The sequence below is a fragment of the Passer montanus genome, unplaced genomic scaffold (assembly GCF_014805655.1).
Source record: "Passer montanus isolate IOZ18808 unplaced genomic scaffold, ASM1480565v1 scaffold41, whole genome shotgun sequence".
In the NCBI taxonomy this organism is placed as follows: domain Eukaryota; kingdom Metazoa; phylum Chordata; class Aves; order Passeriformes; family Passeridae; genus Passer; species Passer montanus.
The window spans coordinates 7,172,553-7,190,744 of record NW_024368930.1 but is presented as its reverse complement, the minus strand read 5'-3'; the positions used below and the strand labels follow the sequence as shown (position 1 = coordinate 7,190,744).

At 59.7% G+C, this 18,192-nt stretch overlaps 2 protein-coding genes across 5 annotated transcripts; one reads left to right on the top strand and one right to left on the bottom strand.

Moving 5' to 3' along the window:
• Positions 1–1,847: 1,847 nt before the first annotated feature.
• Positions 1,848–7,484, top strand: SOX12 (SRY-box transcription factor 12). 3 transcript variants are annotated; one of them, XM_039719172.1, is made up of 3 exons: positions 1,848–2,777; positions 2,893–2,964; positions 3,074–3,247. In XM_039719172.1, exons 1-3 carry the CDS (start codon positions 1,944–1,946, stop codon positions 3,107–3,109), a joined length of 942 nt encoding a protein of 313 aa, XP_039575106.1. In that variant the 5' UTR covers positions 1,848–1,943; the 3' UTR covers positions 3,110–3,247. The 3 variants fall into 3 exon arrangements, with proteins under 3 accessions (XP_039575106.1, XP_039575107.1, XP_039575105.1); XM_039719173.1 differs by having other exon boundaries at positions 1,848–2,859; positions 2,958–2,964; positions 3,074–3,086; XM_039719171.1 differs by having other exon boundaries at positions 2,893–7,484.
• Positions 7,485–7,618: 134 nt separating this feature from the next.
• Positions 7,619–18,184, bottom strand: TBC1D20 (TBC1 domain family member 20). Of its 2 annotated transcripts, none has more exons than XM_039719174.1 (8): positions 18,040–18,184; positions 15,713–15,898; positions 14,502–14,585; positions 12,840–13,026; positions 11,969–12,070; positions 10,932–11,073; positions 10,082–10,269; positions 7,619–9,960 (listed from the first exon to the last, which is right to left on the bottom strand). In XM_039719174.1, exons 1-8 carry the CDS (start codon positions 18,080–18,082, stop codon positions 9,687–9,689), a joined length of 1,206 nt encoding a protein of 401 aa, XP_039575108.1. In that variant the 5' UTR covers positions 18,083–18,184; the 3' UTR covers positions 7,619–9,686. The 2 variants fall into 2 exon arrangements, with proteins under 2 accessions (XP_039575108.1, XP_039575109.1); XM_039719175.1 differs by lacking the exon at positions 18,040–18,184 and adding an exon at positions 16,641–17,394.
• Between the last annotated feature and the right edge of the window lie 8 nt (positions 18,185–18,192).

The window sequence follows — 18,192 nt, the reverse complement described above, 5'->3', positions numbered from 1 at the left end:
GCGGTGCCCGGTCCCTGGCGGTGCCCGGGCGGGTCGGGCGCGGCCCCGCGCGCTCCCCTGTCACCACAGCAACTGGCGGCGGCGGCGCAGCCAATGGGCGCGGCCCCCGGCGGGCCCGCCCGGGTCCGGTGGCCCAGTGGTGCCGCCCAGCGGAGGGGGCGGGGCCTGACCGGGAGGGGCGTGGCCCCGCCCGCGGCACCGGGGAGCCGCGTGTCCGCCTCGTGCGCCGCGCGTTCCCCGCCCGGCGCTCCCGTCACCGCCGGGGCCGACCCGCGGGAGACACCGCTGCAAGGGGTGGCGGGGACGTGTTCACCAAGGCGTCGGTGTTGCCACAACGCGTGGAACCGAGCGGTGCAAGCCGCAGTGAGCGGCCCGGGGACTGTTCCGGGCCGGGGTGCTGCCCGGACGACCGGGAGCAGTGGGTGTCCCGGGAACCCGGTGGGCCGGCAGGGCAGGGTTCAAGCGCAGCATTCCGGGGTGATACTCGGTGTTCCGGTCGGCCACACCCGTGCCCGGACTCCCGGCGAACCGCGAGGGGTGTGGGTGCTCCCGAGGGTGCGGGGTCAGGGTCACCGGAGACACCGGTGTGCCCAGACCGGGGGAGCAGCGGGTTACTGGCGGGAGCCGGAGCATCCTCGGGTGGGTGCCTGAGGGCACACAGGGCTACCGGCGTGCCGGGGTGCTTGTCTGAAGGAACCGGGTGTCACCGGGGGTTCCGTGCCGCTCGGCTCGGGGTACGGGGGGCTGCCGTGGGGGCGGTATCGGGGGATCGGTGTGCCGGTTAGCAGGGGGTAGCAGGGGTGCCGTGTCTCGCGGGGGAGTGCCGGGATACCGGGGCGTGCCCGGCGGTACCGGGGCGTGCCGGGTGGCCGGGCGGTACCGGGGGTACCGGGGCGTGCCGGGCGGTACCGGGCGGTACCGGGGGTACCGGGGCGTGCCGGGCGGTACCGGGCGGTACCGGGGGTACCGGGGCGTGCCGCCCTGCCATTCTCTCCAGCAACCCCTCTCGGCGGGGGCCCCCCGGGGGGGGGGACCGGGCGGTACCGGGGGTACCGGGGCGTGCCGGGCGGTACCGGGCGGTACCGGGGCGTGCCGGGCGGTACCGGGCGGTACCGGGGGTACCGGGGCGTGCCGCCCTGCCATTCTCTCCAGCAACCCCTCTCGGCGGGCGCCCATTGGCTGGGCGGGATCTGCCCCCCGGCCCGCGGCCAATGGGCGGCGGGGGGCGGGGCCCTCCATTGACAGGGCCGGCGCGGCGGTGTTTACCGGGGGCGGCGGGGGCGGGCCGCCCGTGTCTATAAGAGCGGCACCGGGGGGCGTGCGGCTCCCGGGCTGCCCGCACCGCCCCCGCGCACCCCCGACCCGCAGCTGGACCCGCCGCAACCACCCTGCACTACTCCCGACCGAAGCATCTGCCGGCTTAAGCGGGGAGGCATCACCGGGGCGGCGGGGAGCGGAGCAACCCCGGGGCGGAGCCCTCACGGCGTGCAGCATCCCCGAGCCGCTACAGAGCACCCCGGAACATCCTCGAGCCGGCGCCGAACATCCCCGTGTTGGTGTGGAGCATCCCCGAGACGGTACAGAGCATCCCGGAGCATCCTCAGACCGGTACCGAGCATCCTCGAGGTGCTACAGAGCATCCCCAGACCGGTACCGAGCGTCCTCGAGGTGCTACAGAGCATTCCGGTGCATCCTCGGACCGGTGCAGAACATTCCGGGACAGGACCGCTGCAGAGCATCTCCGAGCCGGAGAGCACCGGGCCATCCCGGGCCCCTTCCGGAGCATCTCCGCGGCCGCCGCCCCGGCGGAGCCGGCCCCGCCGTGCGCCCCCGGGCCCCGTCGCGGCCGTAGCGGCGGGCGGGGAGGCGGCGGCGGGCAGGGAAGCGACGGCGGGAGGGGAGGAGGAAGAGGCGGAGGCGGCGGCGGGATACCCGGCTCCGGGATGGTGCAGCGCGGCCCGCGGGGCCGGGGCGCGGAGGCTCGGCGGGAGCCCTGCGCCCCGCTGCCCGCCCGTGACACCGAGCCCGCGTGGTGCAAGACGCCGAGCGGGCACATCAAGCGGCCCATGAACGCCTTCATGGTGTGGTCCCAGCACGAGCGCCGCAAGATCATGGACCAGTGGCCCGACATGCACAACGCCGAGATCTCCAAGCGGCTGGGCCGGCGCTGGCAGCTCCTGCACGACTCCGAGAAGATCCCCTTTGTCAGGGAGGCCGAGCGCCTGCGCCTCAAGCACATGGCTGACTACCCCGACTACAAGTACCGGCCTCGGAAAAAGGGCAAGGTGGGCACCGGAGCAGCCCGCCCGCGGCTCCCAGTGAAGATCAAGCCCTCCGTGCTGGGCCGTGTCTCTGCCAGCCGCAGGCAGCCCGCCAAGCTGCCCACCGGCCCCGACACCCCGCAGGAGCCCGCAGCAGAGGTGCCCGCTGAGGACAGCCCTGTGGTGCCTGGCACGGCTGCCTGGCAGCCGGCACCCGACGGGGAGCACAGCCCCCAGGAGCCCCCTGCACCCCTGAGCCCTACCACACCCTGCCCGGAGCCAGGGAGGTCCCCAGAGAGCGGGTCCCCCTCTCCCATGTCGGCTGGGTCCCCTCCCTCTTCCTTCAGCTCCTCTGACGAAGAGCTGGAGGAGGAGCTGCTGGGGGTCATGCCCGGGCGGGCGCCTGCCAGTGCCACCTGTAGTGCCCTGGACTGGTCCGTCTTCGACAAGGACCACGACCTCTACCCGCGGGGAGGCTCCTCGCACTTCGAGTTCCCGGACTATTGCACGCCCGAGGTGACGGAGATGATAGCAGGGGACTGGCTCATGTCCAGCATCTCAGACTTGGTCTTTACCTACTGAGTCCCACGCTCTGCAGGTAACACTCATTTTTATTTTCACCCACAATCAGGTCATATCAAAAAACAACCCAGGAAAAAACAAACAAACAAACCGAAACCAGCTGTTTACATGCAGGAATCAGGTATTTTGCCTTGAAGCTGCTGGAAGGCAGAGCCCCTGCTCCCCCCACCCCCTGGCACACACCCATTCTCCATCCGTCTGTCTGTCCGGCTCTCGCCTCGTGCCCGCAGGACGCATGGCCGCCCGCCGCGGTTGTTTGCCCGTGAAATGCATCTCATCGGGGTTTCATTGTCACACCCGGCTGCTTTCCCCCACGGCCCCGGCGCTGACAGCCATGGCTGCTCCCGGCCGCTCCCATCTGTGCCAGCGCCGTGTGCCCTCCCGCTCTCCAGGAAGCAGGAGCATCCACGCCACCCCAGCTCTCGGTGCCCACCCCACCTTCCCCATCCCTTGGAGAATGGCTGATTCCGTTTGGTTTTTGACTGCATTGAACGCATGGCTTCAATTCTCTCCTCTTCCTCTTTGCAGCCCTTGGGGAGGGATGCCAAGCCATGCCAAGCTGTCCCTTCCCAGCTCCCTGCTTTGTGAGGGGTCCCTGCTTTGGGGGTTCAGTGTCCCACGGCAGTGTCTCCTTCCCGGTGGCGGGTGCTCCCCGCCACTCGCTTTGGGAAGAGTGAAGTTGCACGCACGTGACGAGCACGTGGGCGCGGGAGGCTGTGTTGTTTCTCTCGCCAGGCAGTTGTGCAGGGAAAGCTGTGCCACGGAGGGAGCCCCTGTCCAGAGTCACCCCAAAACTGTGCGGGGACCAGCCCTTCACTAAGCAGCCAGCCCTCATTTTAACCTTGGAGCCCGTGCCCTTGTGGGACCTGCTGAGGGCTGGCTGACCTTGGCCGGTGGAGCCGGGTGTCGCTGTGCCCAGCCGTGGCGTGTGGTGCTGCCGGGATGGCAGGGAGCAGCATGGAAGGGCAGGGTGGCAGCAAAGGGCAGCTGTGGGAAATCTGCCTTAGGCAACCACCCGAACTGGTCCAAGAGCAGCTGCAGCCAGTGCTGGTGGGCGTGTGGGCTGTGGGTGATGCTCTGGCACGGGGCTCCTCCACACAGCACCACGCTGGGCTCCGCTGCCGGCCACGCCGAGAGCAGGGAGATGCTGGCAGGGAAGATGCTGCTGCAGCGGCTCCTCCAGCTGGGATTTTCTTTGCTTTTCCTAATGGCTCCTTCCTGCGACAGCCGCCTCCTCCCACTGCCGGGAGCACGTGGCTGCAGTGCTGGCTCGGCAGCTGCCGCAGGCTGTGCTTGGGGGGGCAGGGGCTGCGCTCTGGTACAGCTGTGCTGGGTGGGGACCCCACACATCCCCCGGGAAGTGGTCATGGCTTGGGCTGGCAGCGTCTGCAGGAGCTCTACTGGGCTCGGCAGCAACCGCTGCTTGAAGCGGCCCCTGCAGTCCCCCGTGACCCCGATTCCCCAGGGACTCTGGATTTGTGGGGGCCCCTCGGATCCTCCCGTGCCAGGGGGTGCTGGCAGCAGCAGAGCACCCGCTGCTTGGTGCTCTGCCTCCCTGTTTTGGGGCTGCCGGTCCCCCCAGTCACAGGCTACCCCGTGCCTGCCCCTTGCTGCAGGCTGGACTGAGCCGTGACCGGGGGAAGGACATCCCCCCTCCCACGTCCTGGCATCCCCTGAGGGTGCCTCGGAGTAGGTGCCTGGCCCTGCTGCTGGAGCTGCTGGTGGCCCTGGCTCAGCCGTGGGGATAGGCACTGCAGCGCAGGGAGAGGTGTGGCCCTTTGCAGGGATGCTCGATGTCCCCCAGCCCAGTCCCTGGGGACCCCTCGAGGCCCCCCGCGATGGTCAACCATCAGCAGTGTAGATGTGTCGGTGTGTAGCGGTAGCTGTGCGTGTGTGTTGGCATTAGCCACGGTGTTTCGGTAGCCCCGTGCGGGTGCCAGCCTGCGGAGCCAGGCGGGCATCACGCATCAGACACGTGTTCCCTGGGTAGAGCGCGTCCTCTTCTCTGCGTCCCCTCCCTCCCCGGCCGTCCCCCACCGCATCCAGTCCCGCCCCCAAAGGTGGAAAAGCCAAAAAGCGCCGGGCCAGCCGTGATCCTGGCAGCCTGCTCCCGCCTCACCGCCGCCTCGGGGGGACTTTGCCTTCCCAGCCCCTGGGCAGCCCCGCTCCAGGAGCACCTGAAGCCGTCTCCCACGTGTGAGCCGGGCTCGGGGTTCCCGGGGGGTCCGGCGGCCTCAGAGCTCTCTAACACACACACGGATCTCACCCAGCACCTCGGTGCCTTCTTGGGGTGCACAGCCACCCCATGCTGTGGCCAGGGCTTCTCAGGGAGGGCGCTGAGGCTGACAGTCACCTGCCCTCCATCCCTGTCCATGGGGAAGCCAAAGCCCCCGGTACCAGCAAGGCCTGAGGCCACACTGAGGGTCTCACATCTCACGTGTGCTTTGCTGACCCTGCAGCTCAGGGCTCAGCTTCCGTTCCTAGGGGGGACACGGGTCCCAGTGGTCCCCTACGTGCTGTGCATCACCCTTGAGCCAGGGTGATCCCTCCACGGACTGTCAGGCGAAATATTTCCTCAGGAGCAGGTTCTGGGTCAGTGCCAGAACCGGAGCCAGTGCCGGGGTCTCCTGCCCTGGCCGCAAGCACAACATCATCCGCTTTGTCCCCGTCCTCACCCCTGTCCCCCTCCTCGAGTCTCGCCGGGTGTGTTTGTCAGGGAGAACCGTCGTGGACAGTGGTGGATTTTCTGTGCCGTGTGGTTGTAGTGCTTAGAGACCCCCCCAGCGTGCGGCCCCCTCCCGCTGCGCCCCCGCTGCCCGGTGCTGGCTGGCATGCGTGTGCGAGCGTGTGTGCGTGCGCGTGCGACATCCCGTCATCACTCCAGACAAAGCGAATAATAATAATAATAATAAAAGTAATAATAAATAATAAAAATAAACCAAACCTCTCTCAGGAAGCAGCTGCCCTGGCGGCGGCAGAGTGGGCCGGGGGTCCCCGGAGCTGGCGGGGCCCCGACGCAGCCTGCGGACGGGCGCCAGCGCTCGGGGTCACCTTTGTAGTGTTGTGTTAGTGAAGGGTCCCTGTGTCTGTTATCTTGGAGAAACAGGATTTTAGCCGAGGGGCAGCGACGGCCCCATCTGGGTCCATCTTGGGGGTGTGACATGGCTGGCCCTTGCCATGCAGAACCTCGGCTAACAATGATCCTGACTGTTGTGATTATGGAATAAAGTGTGTTGGTCTGCTCCTCGTGGCTCTGGCTCCTTCTGTGCTGCCTCACTCCTCCCAGGGGAATTTGGGGTACCCAGGGCTGTGGGAGGTCTCCAGGGAGATGAGGGATTCCCAATGGCCAGCATCGGGCTCCCAGGTATATCAGTTCCCACCCTGAGCCCCGGTTCCTATGGGCTCTCCTGCAGCGGGGGGGTTCACCCTCATCAGTCAGTGTGGGCTGGGCGTCCCCGGGAGCAGTGTGAGCATGTGCATGTGTGTGCACGTATGTGCTGTGCGTATGCAGCCCCTCGCCCCACCCGTGTGTGTGTGTGTGGGCAATCCCGGCGCCGCCCCCGACTCCGTTCAGCCGGGGGAGGGGACCGAGGGTGATCGGGGGGGAAGTGGAGAGGGAGGGAACCGGGGGTGCTAATCCAGACCCACGGGGGGGGGGGGGGGCACGGGGTCACGCGCCACTTGCATCACACGCAGACCCCCGCCCCCAGTCTCACCGCAGCTGTTGCCACGGCAACAAGAGGAGCCCAGAGCATCCCCGGGTACCGCCAGCCCCTCCTGCTGCCCTGCCGCTGCTGGGGAGCGGGCTGTCCCCCAGGGAGGGAGAAGTGCAGGGGTTGCCCGTGCCACGGTGACCCCCCAAGTCTGCAGGCTGCACCCCCGGGACAGCCCCAGCACCGCCCGGGGCCGGGGCGGTACCACAGGGGCAGCAGTGTTCCAGTGTGGTGTCACTGCAGCCCCCGGCAATGGGATTCGTCTCTGTGCAGGGGCACTGCTGGGAGCAGAGGGGACCACGGGGCAGCCACAGCCAGAGCTGTGGCCATCACCACTGTCCCCATCACTTTGGTAAGGTCAGGGCCACATGGGCTCTCGTCTACTGTCCAACATGGCCCACACAGGCACATGCACACATTGCCACTGGCCTGGTTCTGAGTCACACGCAGCAGCGGCCTCTTGGCTTCCCTAAAGGTGCCACATATCTCCTGCCACCACTCTTCCTTCCCCCCTGCTGCTCAAAGGGTGCTCCTCCCAAAGGGATTCAAGCCGGTTTAGAAAATGGCTCCTGGAGAAGCCACAGGCAATTAAAAACAGCCAAGAGGGCTGCCAGCCTTGAGCCATCCAGACAAAACCGCTTCCAGCCTGGCCAAGGCGGCCACATCACCCCAGCTCAGTGGAGCGTGCCCTGGGAGTGGGCACCATGCCCTGGGATTGGGCACCGTGCCCAGGATCTCCTCCTGCAGCCGGGCACCCGGCCTGGGGTGCAGGGCAGCTGGGAGGTCAGGCTATTTCCAGCCCCACGCTGCTGATGGGGGGGACACCCCAGAGCCAGCAGCACACACAAGGCCTGGCGCTGGCCCAGAGGGAGACAGATGATGGAGAGCAGTGACCGGGGCACGCACACGCCCTTTGGCTCTGCTCCTGCTCCTCTTCCCACGGGGCTGCTGGGTGTGAGGCCACACTGAGCTGGCCTGGCCACCGCAGGGAAGGTGCCAGTGCTGGGCCCCAGGGTGCCACAAGAGCAGATCGGGCAGCCCTGGTCTGCGGAGGGCAGGAAGTGTGTTTAGTAACTGTTTATTTTACAGTTTTAGGGCTTGTAGAAATCTGCATTTACAAGGGGTGTATAAGTCTTTGTACAGAGTAACTGAAGCACCCTGGTCTCCTCCCAGGCCCTCCTCCCCCCACTGGGGACAACACAAGAACTAAAGTGCATCATGGCTAGGGAATGGAGGGGCTGCAGGGGCTCCTCCTAGGGGGCTCCAGCCATCCCCTCCTTTAGTGTAATGTACAGAGCAGTCCTGGGCCCTCCAGCAGCAGTCCCAGGTCACCACACTCTCCTGCACCAATGGTTTCTAAAGTGCCAAGTGACCCAGCCTCCAGTCCTGCTCTGCTGCTCTGGGGGTGCCAAGGGGCCAGGAATGGGCTCTGCCTTCAGCCACACTGGGAGGAGCCCCCTGAGCAGCCCCAGGTCTCTCCAAGGCCACTGGCACCACTGAGGAGAGGAGGGAACAGGTCTTGCTGCCTGCCTGGACAAGGGCAGTTTCACTCACTCCACATTTCACTTGCAGAGGCTCTACTTAAGAGTTTCATGGGAACACAAATCAGGAATGAGAACTGCCCACCTGCCCTCTGGCCAGAAAGGCACATCCCTTCCATGAACAACGGCCCATGGGGCAAACCAGAACACACCCAGGGCAGTTATGGACCAAGAAGGGTGGGAGTTGGGGGTGCTGAGCTCTCCAGGGCATGAGTTTTCTTCTCTATCCCAAAATCCCTTTAACCAACACCTCCTTTTCAGGTGTGCAGCCCCTGGGCATGGCACAGATGGCTTTGGGCACAACAGAGCAATGATGGGGCAGCGGGAGGGAGCTGTGAGGGACAGGTAAGGACACTTGAGGGAGATTTAGCAGCTTGGGGGAGAGGTAGAGGCAAAGAGTGTCTATTGGCTCTGTCTCAGTGGGACACTGAGTTGTCTAGAAGGATTTGCTGCTTAGCTTGGAGGGCAGGGAGTGCTGGGACTGCCAATGGAACTGGTGGGGAGATGGGAGCTATGCAGAGGTCAGGGTGGCCTTTCTGGGAAACCCCTTGTGGTATTTCCAGAGGTGATGCTGAAGCCTGATCAGCTCGTGGGGGAGGCTTTTGTCACATTTCCTAGTGCAACAACTTCTATCCTGTGCAAAGTGTTTCACAAGGTAGAAAAAGCCTTTCTCCATGTGGGCATGCATAGGTGCACTTCCAGAGCTATTAAAGAAGTCTGCAATGGGTGTTTACAGTGCCACTAAGACTTGTGGTAGCATAACCTGGCACATGACAGTACACACCTTTGGCAGGGTGACTGCACTCGTGCTCACCTCACTGACCCCAGGTATGGTCACGGCACTGCCAGCACAGCAGTGGCAGTGCCTGAGAGCTGAGGGGAGCTAAGCTCTGCTCCTGGCCCCTACAAACAGATCAGGCTGCAAAGATGAGGAAGCAAAAAGAGCCAGGGAGTGTTACACACTGAAGAGAAGCTCACAGCATTGTGCTGGCTGGGGTGTGGGAAAGGTTTGGCTCTGCTCAGAGGGTGTCCACGGGACAGGGAAGAGCTGGAGCACCGGCAAAGCTGAAGGCAGATCGTGGGGCACACTGGAGCAATGAAGAGCCAAAGAGTTGCCCTGTTCCTCAGGAGTGCAATGCCCTCCACCCTCACAAACGCAAGCACTCAAAACAAACCCTGTTGGACACCCTCCTCCAGGCAAAGATCTGCTCTCACTCCCACTAGTTTTCCCCAATGGAGAACACAGGATCATTTGGGCACAGCCCACACACAGCTCTCCCTCTGTACAGTCACCTGAGCACAGCCTGAACAGCCAAATTTGTCCATACCTCTGGTTCCTCAGGAGACAGCAGGAGTGCCTGTCTGCCCACCCTGGCACAGGGAGAGCGGAACAAGGTGAGCATGGTGTGGGGAACCGTCCTGCTGGGCTGGTTCCCTCAGTCTCTGTCACAAAGGCCAAAAGTGTTACTGAACGCAGTAAGAATAATAAATAATCTTCAGACAGGTCGTTTCTGGACATGTCCTTCATCACACATCAGCCTTTCCTGCTGGGGATGGATGCAGTGACAGCAAAGACCCTTCCTCCGGCTTCAGGGGAAAATCTGCAGCTGAAACTTGGGTGCCCACTCCAGCGCGCTCTTCACCATGGCCAGGGCAGCTGCTCCCAGTGCCACCGTCAGCCCCATCACTGCCAGCTTGACAAAGCGGTTGGTCCGGGGCTTTGTCAAGATGGATTTTGTCCTCTCGTCCCCTCGGAGCCGCTCCTCCCCTCGGAGCCGCTCTCTGAAGCGTTGCCTCAACACAGTGTCTGGTCTCTGCTGCACTGATGCCAACTCAAAGTCCTTAAAAGTGGAAGCTGCAGTTCTACAAGAGAAGGAACAGGTCAAGGAGTGTCCCCTGCTCAGCCCTGGGACCAGGGAAGATCTCCCCAGGGAGGCAAGACCTGCCAAGGGGATGAGGGAACAGACGGGCTGCCGGCACTCACCGCTCCGCCTGAGCTGCCTGAGCCGCCTCCTTGGCAAGCTCGGAAGGGGGGAACTGGACAAAAAGGTCCCCGGCCTTGCTGATCAGAGACTCATAAGGAAGGTCCTGTGGGATCTGGGATAGGAGGTGGTGGACAGAGGCCATGTCACACTCACAGTCCAGAACTTCCTGCTCCCGGTGCAGCACGATCTGCAGAGGAGTGACAGAAGGACAGACAAGGAAGTGGGGACAACTCCTTGGCAGATGCTGGCACTTGTTTCAGAGCCAGAAGAAAAAATCACTTTACTTCCAGCTGAAAGACCTTCTTCAAGAGGACACACTGCAGTGAAGCATTCACTGGGAAGAGAAATGCCAAACCCCTCTGAGACACTGAGGCCATGGGAATTCTCTTTCAGGGTACTGAGGTCTGTCAGCTGAGCAGAGCCTGCTATTGGCAGGTCGGAGATGGGGGCAGAACCTCAGCAGGGTTTGACTTCATGACTTGCCCTCTGCTACAGGAGGATGGGCAGCATGGATGCACAGTGCAGGGCTGTCCCCAGCCAGCCAGGCATCCCAGTATGTGACCAGAAGCAGGACCAGCACATGAGAGGAAACAAAACCACTGTGTCATGCTGCCTCCACAGCACTGAACTGGTAAAGCCTGCACATTTGGACACCCTCAGGCTGCCCTGAGTTCCCCTGGATCCCACCTGCCCTTTACCATCACCAAGGACATCAGTGACCTCATCTGCAGAGCAGGGTACAGCTGAGGACAGCACCAGCACTGGGTGTGTCAGCCTCCCTCTGCAGCCCCAAAACCCTCACACCTCAGAACAGCCCAGTTCAACCCTGACCATTCCATCAATACCTACCACAGCTGCAAAATAAATGGGCATCAGCGGGTGGCAAGCCAGGAAGAAGTCATATAATCGCACAACGTGCCGGAAGTCGGCCAAAACGTGGCCAAACCAGGTGATCAGCCAGCTGAGAGCAAAGATGGTTCCCACCTCCGCACTACACAGAGAAAGAGCCATTAGGTCAGCCTGGAAACAGGGATGAAATGCTCCCAAGCCAGCCCTGTGCTGCACAGCCATGCCTGGGGAGATGGAGCTGGCTGTGGGTGGAGCACTGAACCCCACCAGGGCAGGAACTGCACCTCTGACAGAAAAAACTGTTTATCCCCTGTGCCACCCCCTGTGGCAAAGTGCTCTATTACTTGGGTCACATCCAGTGGGGGCCACAGCAGAGGCTCTGCTTTCAGGAGACCCTGAATGTGTCATGTATCATGGCTCTGTCTGGCTTGCTGGCCTGAGGGCAACTGAAGTCCTGCAGCACAGACTGATGTTTGGGTTTCTTCCTACCCTGAAGGCTTACTAATTCTGGGAGTTTGCAGTCAGGGTTGGTACCCAAAGGCATTTTGGCTGTGAAAAAAACCACACACCTGCCCAAAAAAGGGCTCTGAACTGACTCTTCCCATTCACCTTCCTGCTTCCGATTTGATCTGCCCAGACATACCTGTGTACCCCTAATGCAAAACCTGGTAATCATCCCCAGAACTAACAACAAACTACAGCAAGGTCCCACCAGCCACACAAGTGGTCACGTGAAGCAGTTGTAGCATTTGTACAACACTGTCCCCAAATCCCCAGCCCTACCAATAGAGACTGCAGCCAAATGGGCTGAAGATGGCACCACGTAAAACCTCTCCAGACAGGCATCACAGGTTTGAGCCCGCTCATAAAATGAGTGCCACATGCCTTTGGGGTGTCACCATCAGCTGTGGGACAGCAGTTGACTCCCTGAGGAAGCCACTGTGGTACTGGGGATGTGTGGGTGAAAATGGCCCTGTGAACAGTAACCTGAGACAGGCAGGGGAGAGCCAGGAGGCTCTAAGGGAACATTTGCATACCTCTGCAGGAAGTCATGCACCTCAGGGTTCACCTGGTCTATGATGGGCATCAGGTAATTTAAAATGTGCTTGGTATTATCCATCGTTTGGTCCATAAAATCCCTGAGGAAAGATTTAAAAGAAGCTTTATCAAGCAACGACGTCAGTGAGCTCTCCCTCGAGGGAGGCAGCAGAGGGTGAAGTGCATGCAATAAACAGCCTTGCTGGCAGGATGGCCCCAACCCCAAGGAATTCTGTCCCTTTGGAGCAGCCTCCTTCCAGCCAGTCTGGGACACACAGAGCTGACCTGCACACAGAACCCAGGCCCAGACCATCATGCTGCTGTCAGCTGACACTTCTTATTTTGCTGCAGTGCACACAAGAACTGTAAAGCCTTTCCAGTACCCAAAATCTGACTCCTGCCTGGGAGAGGAGAGATAATCCCTCCAAACCACTCTCTCCAGCTGGAAGCTTGCTCTTATTTCAGTGCACAAACAGGAAAGACTCTTCCTGTGGGGTACAGGACACTGCTGCCCAGAGCTATGCAAGGACAAGTGGGAGACAGGAGCTGAGCCAGCCCCTGGGATGTGGAGAGGCTCTGACAGCCACACAACCATGGATAACACATGTGTTGGCTTTTCCTACTCCAAGAGATGCTACAAATTAACTGACAGCCTTCAATTATCCCTTCCCCAGGGCACAGCTCCCTGCAAAGCCACGTGCTGTTGTGTGGTCAGGCTGCTCTCAATTACCCTCTGGGCACAGGCATGACAGGCAGCTGCTTTAACCCAAGGCTCTGCCTTCCCAGCTCCCCTTCCAGGCCAGCTCTGCCTGCACAGGTGTCCCCACAGCCTGAGGACATGCAGTTGGCTCCTCTCCTCCCACTGAGTACCTGAGATGATGTGTTGAGAGCTTCTCCACCAGTGCTGTGGCCAGCCTGTCCCCCACCACCAGGAGGAAGGTGACCACGATGTCGTGGTACCCCTGGTAGTAGTGCAGCTGGGGGTTGCGCTTGAGGACGTGCAGGATGATATCGATGAGCTCCTCCTGCAATCCTTCCCTCTGGTCATCTGGCATCCCTGTGGGAACAGCAGAGGTGGCACAGCTGTGTCACCAACCAGTGCCTGCTGTGGGAGCAAGGGCGACTGTGGTGTGCAAGGAGAGCACCTGTGCACTTATGAACCTGCCCGATCCCAAGGGATGTGGTGCATAAGGGGAGGGTGGTAAAACTGGCAGAAAAAACTATCCAAAGCCCTAATGCTGTCTCCCAAAACTCTGCAGGGGAATCTGGCCAGTTGCTGATAGGTTTAATCTTTAGATCTGCAGAACTCTTATCTGCAAGGAAGCCATTGTGGAGGACGGGAGCTGGGTTTATAGATGTTTGCACAGTGCTGCTGTGAAGAGAGAACTGCTCTACACATCCAGTACAGATGAGGATGTTTTAGTAATTTTTAATTTCCCAGGAGTTCTAGAAAAAAAATTAAACAGGACCCATTTTCACAGAAACTATGCCAACTGCATCAGACTGAGAGGCCTCCACCAGCACAACTTTCTATCAGTCCCCTGCTAACAACATGTGTTTAGGGACAGGATGTCACAGGGAAAACATTGTTCCTGCCTTGCACAGCTGCAGCCAGTTTCTGGCAGCCCTTGTCAACAGATAAAACACCCAAAGGCCAAGCAGAGAGTCCCAGTGGAGATCCTGCAATGACAAAGTTCTCCTTTTCCTCTGCTTCACTAATGCGGCTAAAAATAGGCAGGAGGCTGCCATTCAAGGGCAAAAAAATCCGTAGGAGCAGAGCCTCCAGGAACCAGGCCTGCACACAGCACCCATGCCTGCAAGAATCAGAGTGAATCAAGTGTTTATACAAAATAAAAGTGGCAGAAGGGGGAGGCAGATTCTGGCCAGAAATAACGACTGCTCTGCACAGAGAGCTGCTGGATTTAGCATTTTATAAATAACACAAGGCACCAGCCTCCCATCAGAACTAAACAACTGCAAAACCATTTTGCTTCTAAATGTTTTAAGTTCTGTTAAATTTGGTGCAAGAACATGATTTTGAAACTGTTTTATACCAGAGGTTGTGGGTTGTTCTAAGCACAGACAAACACGTTTTCCCTGCCCCTGAGCTAGACCATGGACTAAAATAAACTGAAGCAAATGGTGTGTTTCTCAAGCTTTCCATCTGTCCTAATCTCAACAGGTCATGGTGCACAAGATCCATGCAGGATCCGTCCTCTCTCTGCTGCAACTGTCTGCCAGTAGCAGCCTCCTGGCAGAGGGGCACAGTGGGGCAGGGGAAGTGGAACGTTGGAAAAGCCACATCAGAAACCATCTGTGCAGAGACAGCTGGAGGAAACTGACAGCTGCAGAAGGGCTCCACTGCAAGAAGCAGCTGCTGGGAGCTCACATGGAAGAAGTTTTATATAAGTCAGGCCCTTAGAGTAATAACGGAATGCCACCTTCTGCAGCCTCCCAGGGAGGTGTGAGCCAGGAGAAGCCCCATGGCATTGCTCTTGTCCCTGCAGAGTGGGAAGAGCAGAACCCCCTCACCTGGTGGGAAGCGGCGCAGGGATCGCCGCACATCCAGTAACACCTGCTGGTAATCCTTGTTGTCCTCTCGCAGCTCCTTCCTTGCTGAGAAAAAGAGCAACAGGATTAACATGAAGCACTGCAATGGTGGGGAGAGAGTGAGCTGAGGGAGCTGGGAAGATCCCTGCTGAATGTGGACATGAAGCTGCACACATCGCCTACTCCACTGTATATCTCTTTTCATGTCACACTTCAGTCCTGTCCCTGCACTTTCACTGCCACACACTCTGACACTAACAGCAAATGAGACAATTATTTCTTTAGAAAACACATTTTAAAATGCTTAAACTGACAGCAGCACTCCCAGCACTCCTACAAACATCTCTGCTACACAGTTTTGCTGTGCAATTCAAAGTGTACTCAGCAGCAGCACTGAGGAGTGCTGTGGAGACCATAAAGAATCATTTATAAAATAGAAACAATTCAGAGGAAAATCTCACCCAGGGTTAGCTAAGACAGTTAAAGAAACAGAAAAGTACAGTGAGCCAGCAAATTCCTTCTATGCCATCATGTAAAGTTAAACCTTGTCTTGCAGCAGCTCTGGCCACCTCACATCACCCTAATGCCACCTGGCTCTGGACTGAGGTGGGGGATGCATGTTTCCAAACCATCACAGAATCAGGAATAACAACAAAATCTGTCTGGGGGGGACTCTAAAGCCACAGGACCTAGAGCTCCTGCATTGCTAAGGTTTCAAAACCATGTGGATACTTCACCAGGAAGGCTGTTGTCCCTGTGCCTGTTCTGACCAAAAAAACTCATGAGCTTCACACAACAAACTGCTGCCTGGGAGAGACACATCAGGAGAATTTTGGCCACACCAGGGCTCAGCACAGCCACCTCTTCATGGGAGCAAAACAAATCAAGTCTGATTCTTTCTACTGCAGGTGAACTTACATATGTCAGCTAATGCTCAGAGCCACGCTGACTGCATCCACAATGAACTGATTCCACGACTATCACTAAAGAAAACAACAAATGTTGTTTTTAGAAGTCATGTACTGTTTACATACAACACAGTATTGGTGCTGTAGTGAATCCCCTTTGTACATGAGCTTAGTGGGAAATACAACACACAGAGGGAAAAGGCAGGTCAGAAAGCACGTCCCTCCTCTAGGGACAAAGTTCACTGAGCCGTCCCTCCCAAGCAGCCGAGCCAGGCTGTTGCACACCTGGAAGAGGGGGCAGGTCGTCTGTGTTGACGCTGAGCAGCTTTGGCCACACTTTGCAGCGGATCTCGTCCGTGAGCAGCCCGCCCTTGCTGATCGCCATCCGCCTCAGCGCTGCCACGTCGATGGGGTCGCTGTTCAGAGCCCGGTAAATCTCTGCCACTTTCCTCTTCTTCTTAACATCAAAGTCTGCAAAAGGTCACAGAGACATGAGCTGGCAGGCAGTGACAGCACACAGTGGGGGCCAGCAATAGGCACTCACAGTGGTGTCACACACACAGGGGAGATGACACAGGACGGTCACCACACTGCCAGGACAGGGATGACGCTGGTGGGGACCCCTCCAGCTGAGTGTCCCCATTTCTGCAGGCTCAGCATTGGGGGCACCTCAAAGGGCACTCTCACTAATTCCCTATCCTGGGGGTCCCACTGTGGGGGGCAAATGCTGCTCCTCCTGACACCGGAGCCACCACCAGTGCCCAGACAGAGCCCCTGGCTCCTGTCCTTCCCAACGGCTCACGGCTCCAGCCCTGCAAAGCCACCCTGAAACTCTTTGCTCTCTGATGCAACTACCAGCTCAGATGTCAAGCGTTTCCTAAGACCAGGACTTAGGAAAGTGTTCAAAAAAAGGTTAGGAAAGTGTTCCCAAAACTGTGTTCCTACCGACTCCCCGGTGCAGCCGTCCTAGGAAGAAGCCTGAGTATTTCCACTGACAGCAACAGACACAAGAAAGGACATAATTATACCAGAGTTAAAGAATCATAAGCACATAGACTTGTCCTACAACAAACACAAACCTGCCAGCCATCAGTACACACACAGCTCAGCCAGTAGGAAATAATTCCCACTGTTTTGAGGAGCACAGGAACTCGGGGCAGGGAGGGAAGGGGTATCACACAAAGCACACAGTGCTCGGGTTAGACACACTTACAGGACACCAGAGTGCTTCCCAGGCAGCGGAGAAGAGACACTACTTCACACCACATGGTGGAATTTGTCACCGCTGCCTCATGTGAGGAAAGAGAGAAGCAGCCGAGAGCCACTCGATATCCCACACTGGAGGAGTTCCCAGTAAGGAGGCTTTGCTGAGCAGCTGTGGGACTGGAGTGCAGGATGAGGCCACAAACACTGCCTTTCCCTAAAGGCTTTTCCCATAGATGCAACAACTCTTGGGATCCGAAGAGGATTCGCTCTATAAGGGACGTGTCCAAATAGGATTTGGGGTGGGAGGAATGAAAAGGATTTCGATGGAGAAACAGCTGTTTCCCAAGGCCTGCCCTCCCGGAAGAGGCAGGGGAGCTCGTTCCTCTGCCCACGTGGCACCTCAGCCACTGCCCCGGCCCGTCCCTGCCAGCTCCGGCTGGAAGTGCAGCTCTCAGCCAGCTCTGAGGGAACCAGCAGGTCGGCAGGCTGCTCACACACACGGACGCTAAGTAGGTCGAGCGGTGGATGCTGTTCCTTCTCAAAGACCCTTTTAAAACACTTCTTGGATCAAAACAAGCTGTAACAACCTACGACAGAGCTCCACCTCCCTCCGAATTCCAAGGTCCTGGGAACATTAAATGTCCTATCGCTCACACAGTGACTACAGTTTCTTTTATTTCCTTTCCGGCCCCTTGTGCAAGCAGAGTTATTTGCACAACAGGAGCCAGCTCTGCTGAGCCGGTTCCCTATTCCCAGCCAGTTCCCTACCCCAGCTGCTCCTGATCCTGCCACTCGCACTCCTGGGCTGTCACATACCGATGCCTCGGGAAGGAGGAGACAAAGCCTACGGGAGGAAGAACTGTTCACACACAAAGAACTTGAGGAGTAGTGGGAAGGAAGAAGCACACCTTGCGGGCTCCTCCTCTCAAACTTACTAATAAAGACCGCAATATTTACACTTTTCAAACACACAAGGGACAATAGCTGCGAGTATTACCAAAACCAGCGCGCTGCAAAAAATGTTTTATGCAACCACAAGACACTAACTCGCGGGTTCACCCTAGGAAAAACAGACACAAACGCATGGTGAGGGCGGTCTAAAACCCAGACGAGTCCGTCGGTGTTTCTGCACCGCTGCAGGCACCGGGCACCGACACACGGCCTCGCCACGTCTGGCCGCCAAGCCCTCGGCCACTGCCGGGGACCGCCCTCGGGCATCAACCGCGCCGCGGCCGCACAGCCGCAGGGCGGGCCGGACCCTCCGCTCGGTGCCGGGACCCCCGGGACCCCCGGCCGCTCCCGCCGGGGCGCCAGGGGGCGCCGCCGCGCCCGCAGGGGGCGCTCCAGCCCCCGCCCCCTCAGCGGAACCACCGCCCCCCGCCCGCCGGGCCCGGCCCAGCCCGTACCGTGGCCGCCGACGCCGTTGCGCGGCGGGCTCTGCCGGCCCATGTTCCCGAGCGCTGCGGCGCATTCCGGGCCGGACACCGGACCGGACCGGGTCGGGGCTCCGCGCTCCCCGCGCCGTCCGGTCCCGTCCCGCCCCCGCCCGCTCCCCCCTG

Coding starts and splice junctions, on each gene's coding strand:
- SOX12 (XM_039719171.1), top strand. CDS start 1,944: ATGGTGCAGCGCGGCCCGCGGGGCCGGGGCGCGGAGGCTCGGCGGGAG. Junction 2,778..2,892: donor CGGACTATTGCACGCCCGAG/GTGACGGAGATG, acceptor ACCCACAATCAG/GTCATATCAAAAAACAACCC.
- TBC1D20 (XM_039719175.1), bottom strand. CDS start 16,695: ATGTGGTGTGAAGTAGTGTCTCTTCTCCGCTGCCTGGGAAGCACTCTG. Junction 14,586..15,712: donor CGACCTGCCCCCTCTTCCAG/GTGTGCAACAGC, acceptor TCTTTTTCTCAG/CAAGGAAGGAGCTGCGAGAG. Junction 13,027..14,501: donor CCTGCGCCGCTTCCCACCAG/GTGAGGGGGTTC, acceptor CTGTTCCCACAG/GGATGCCAGATGACCAGAGG.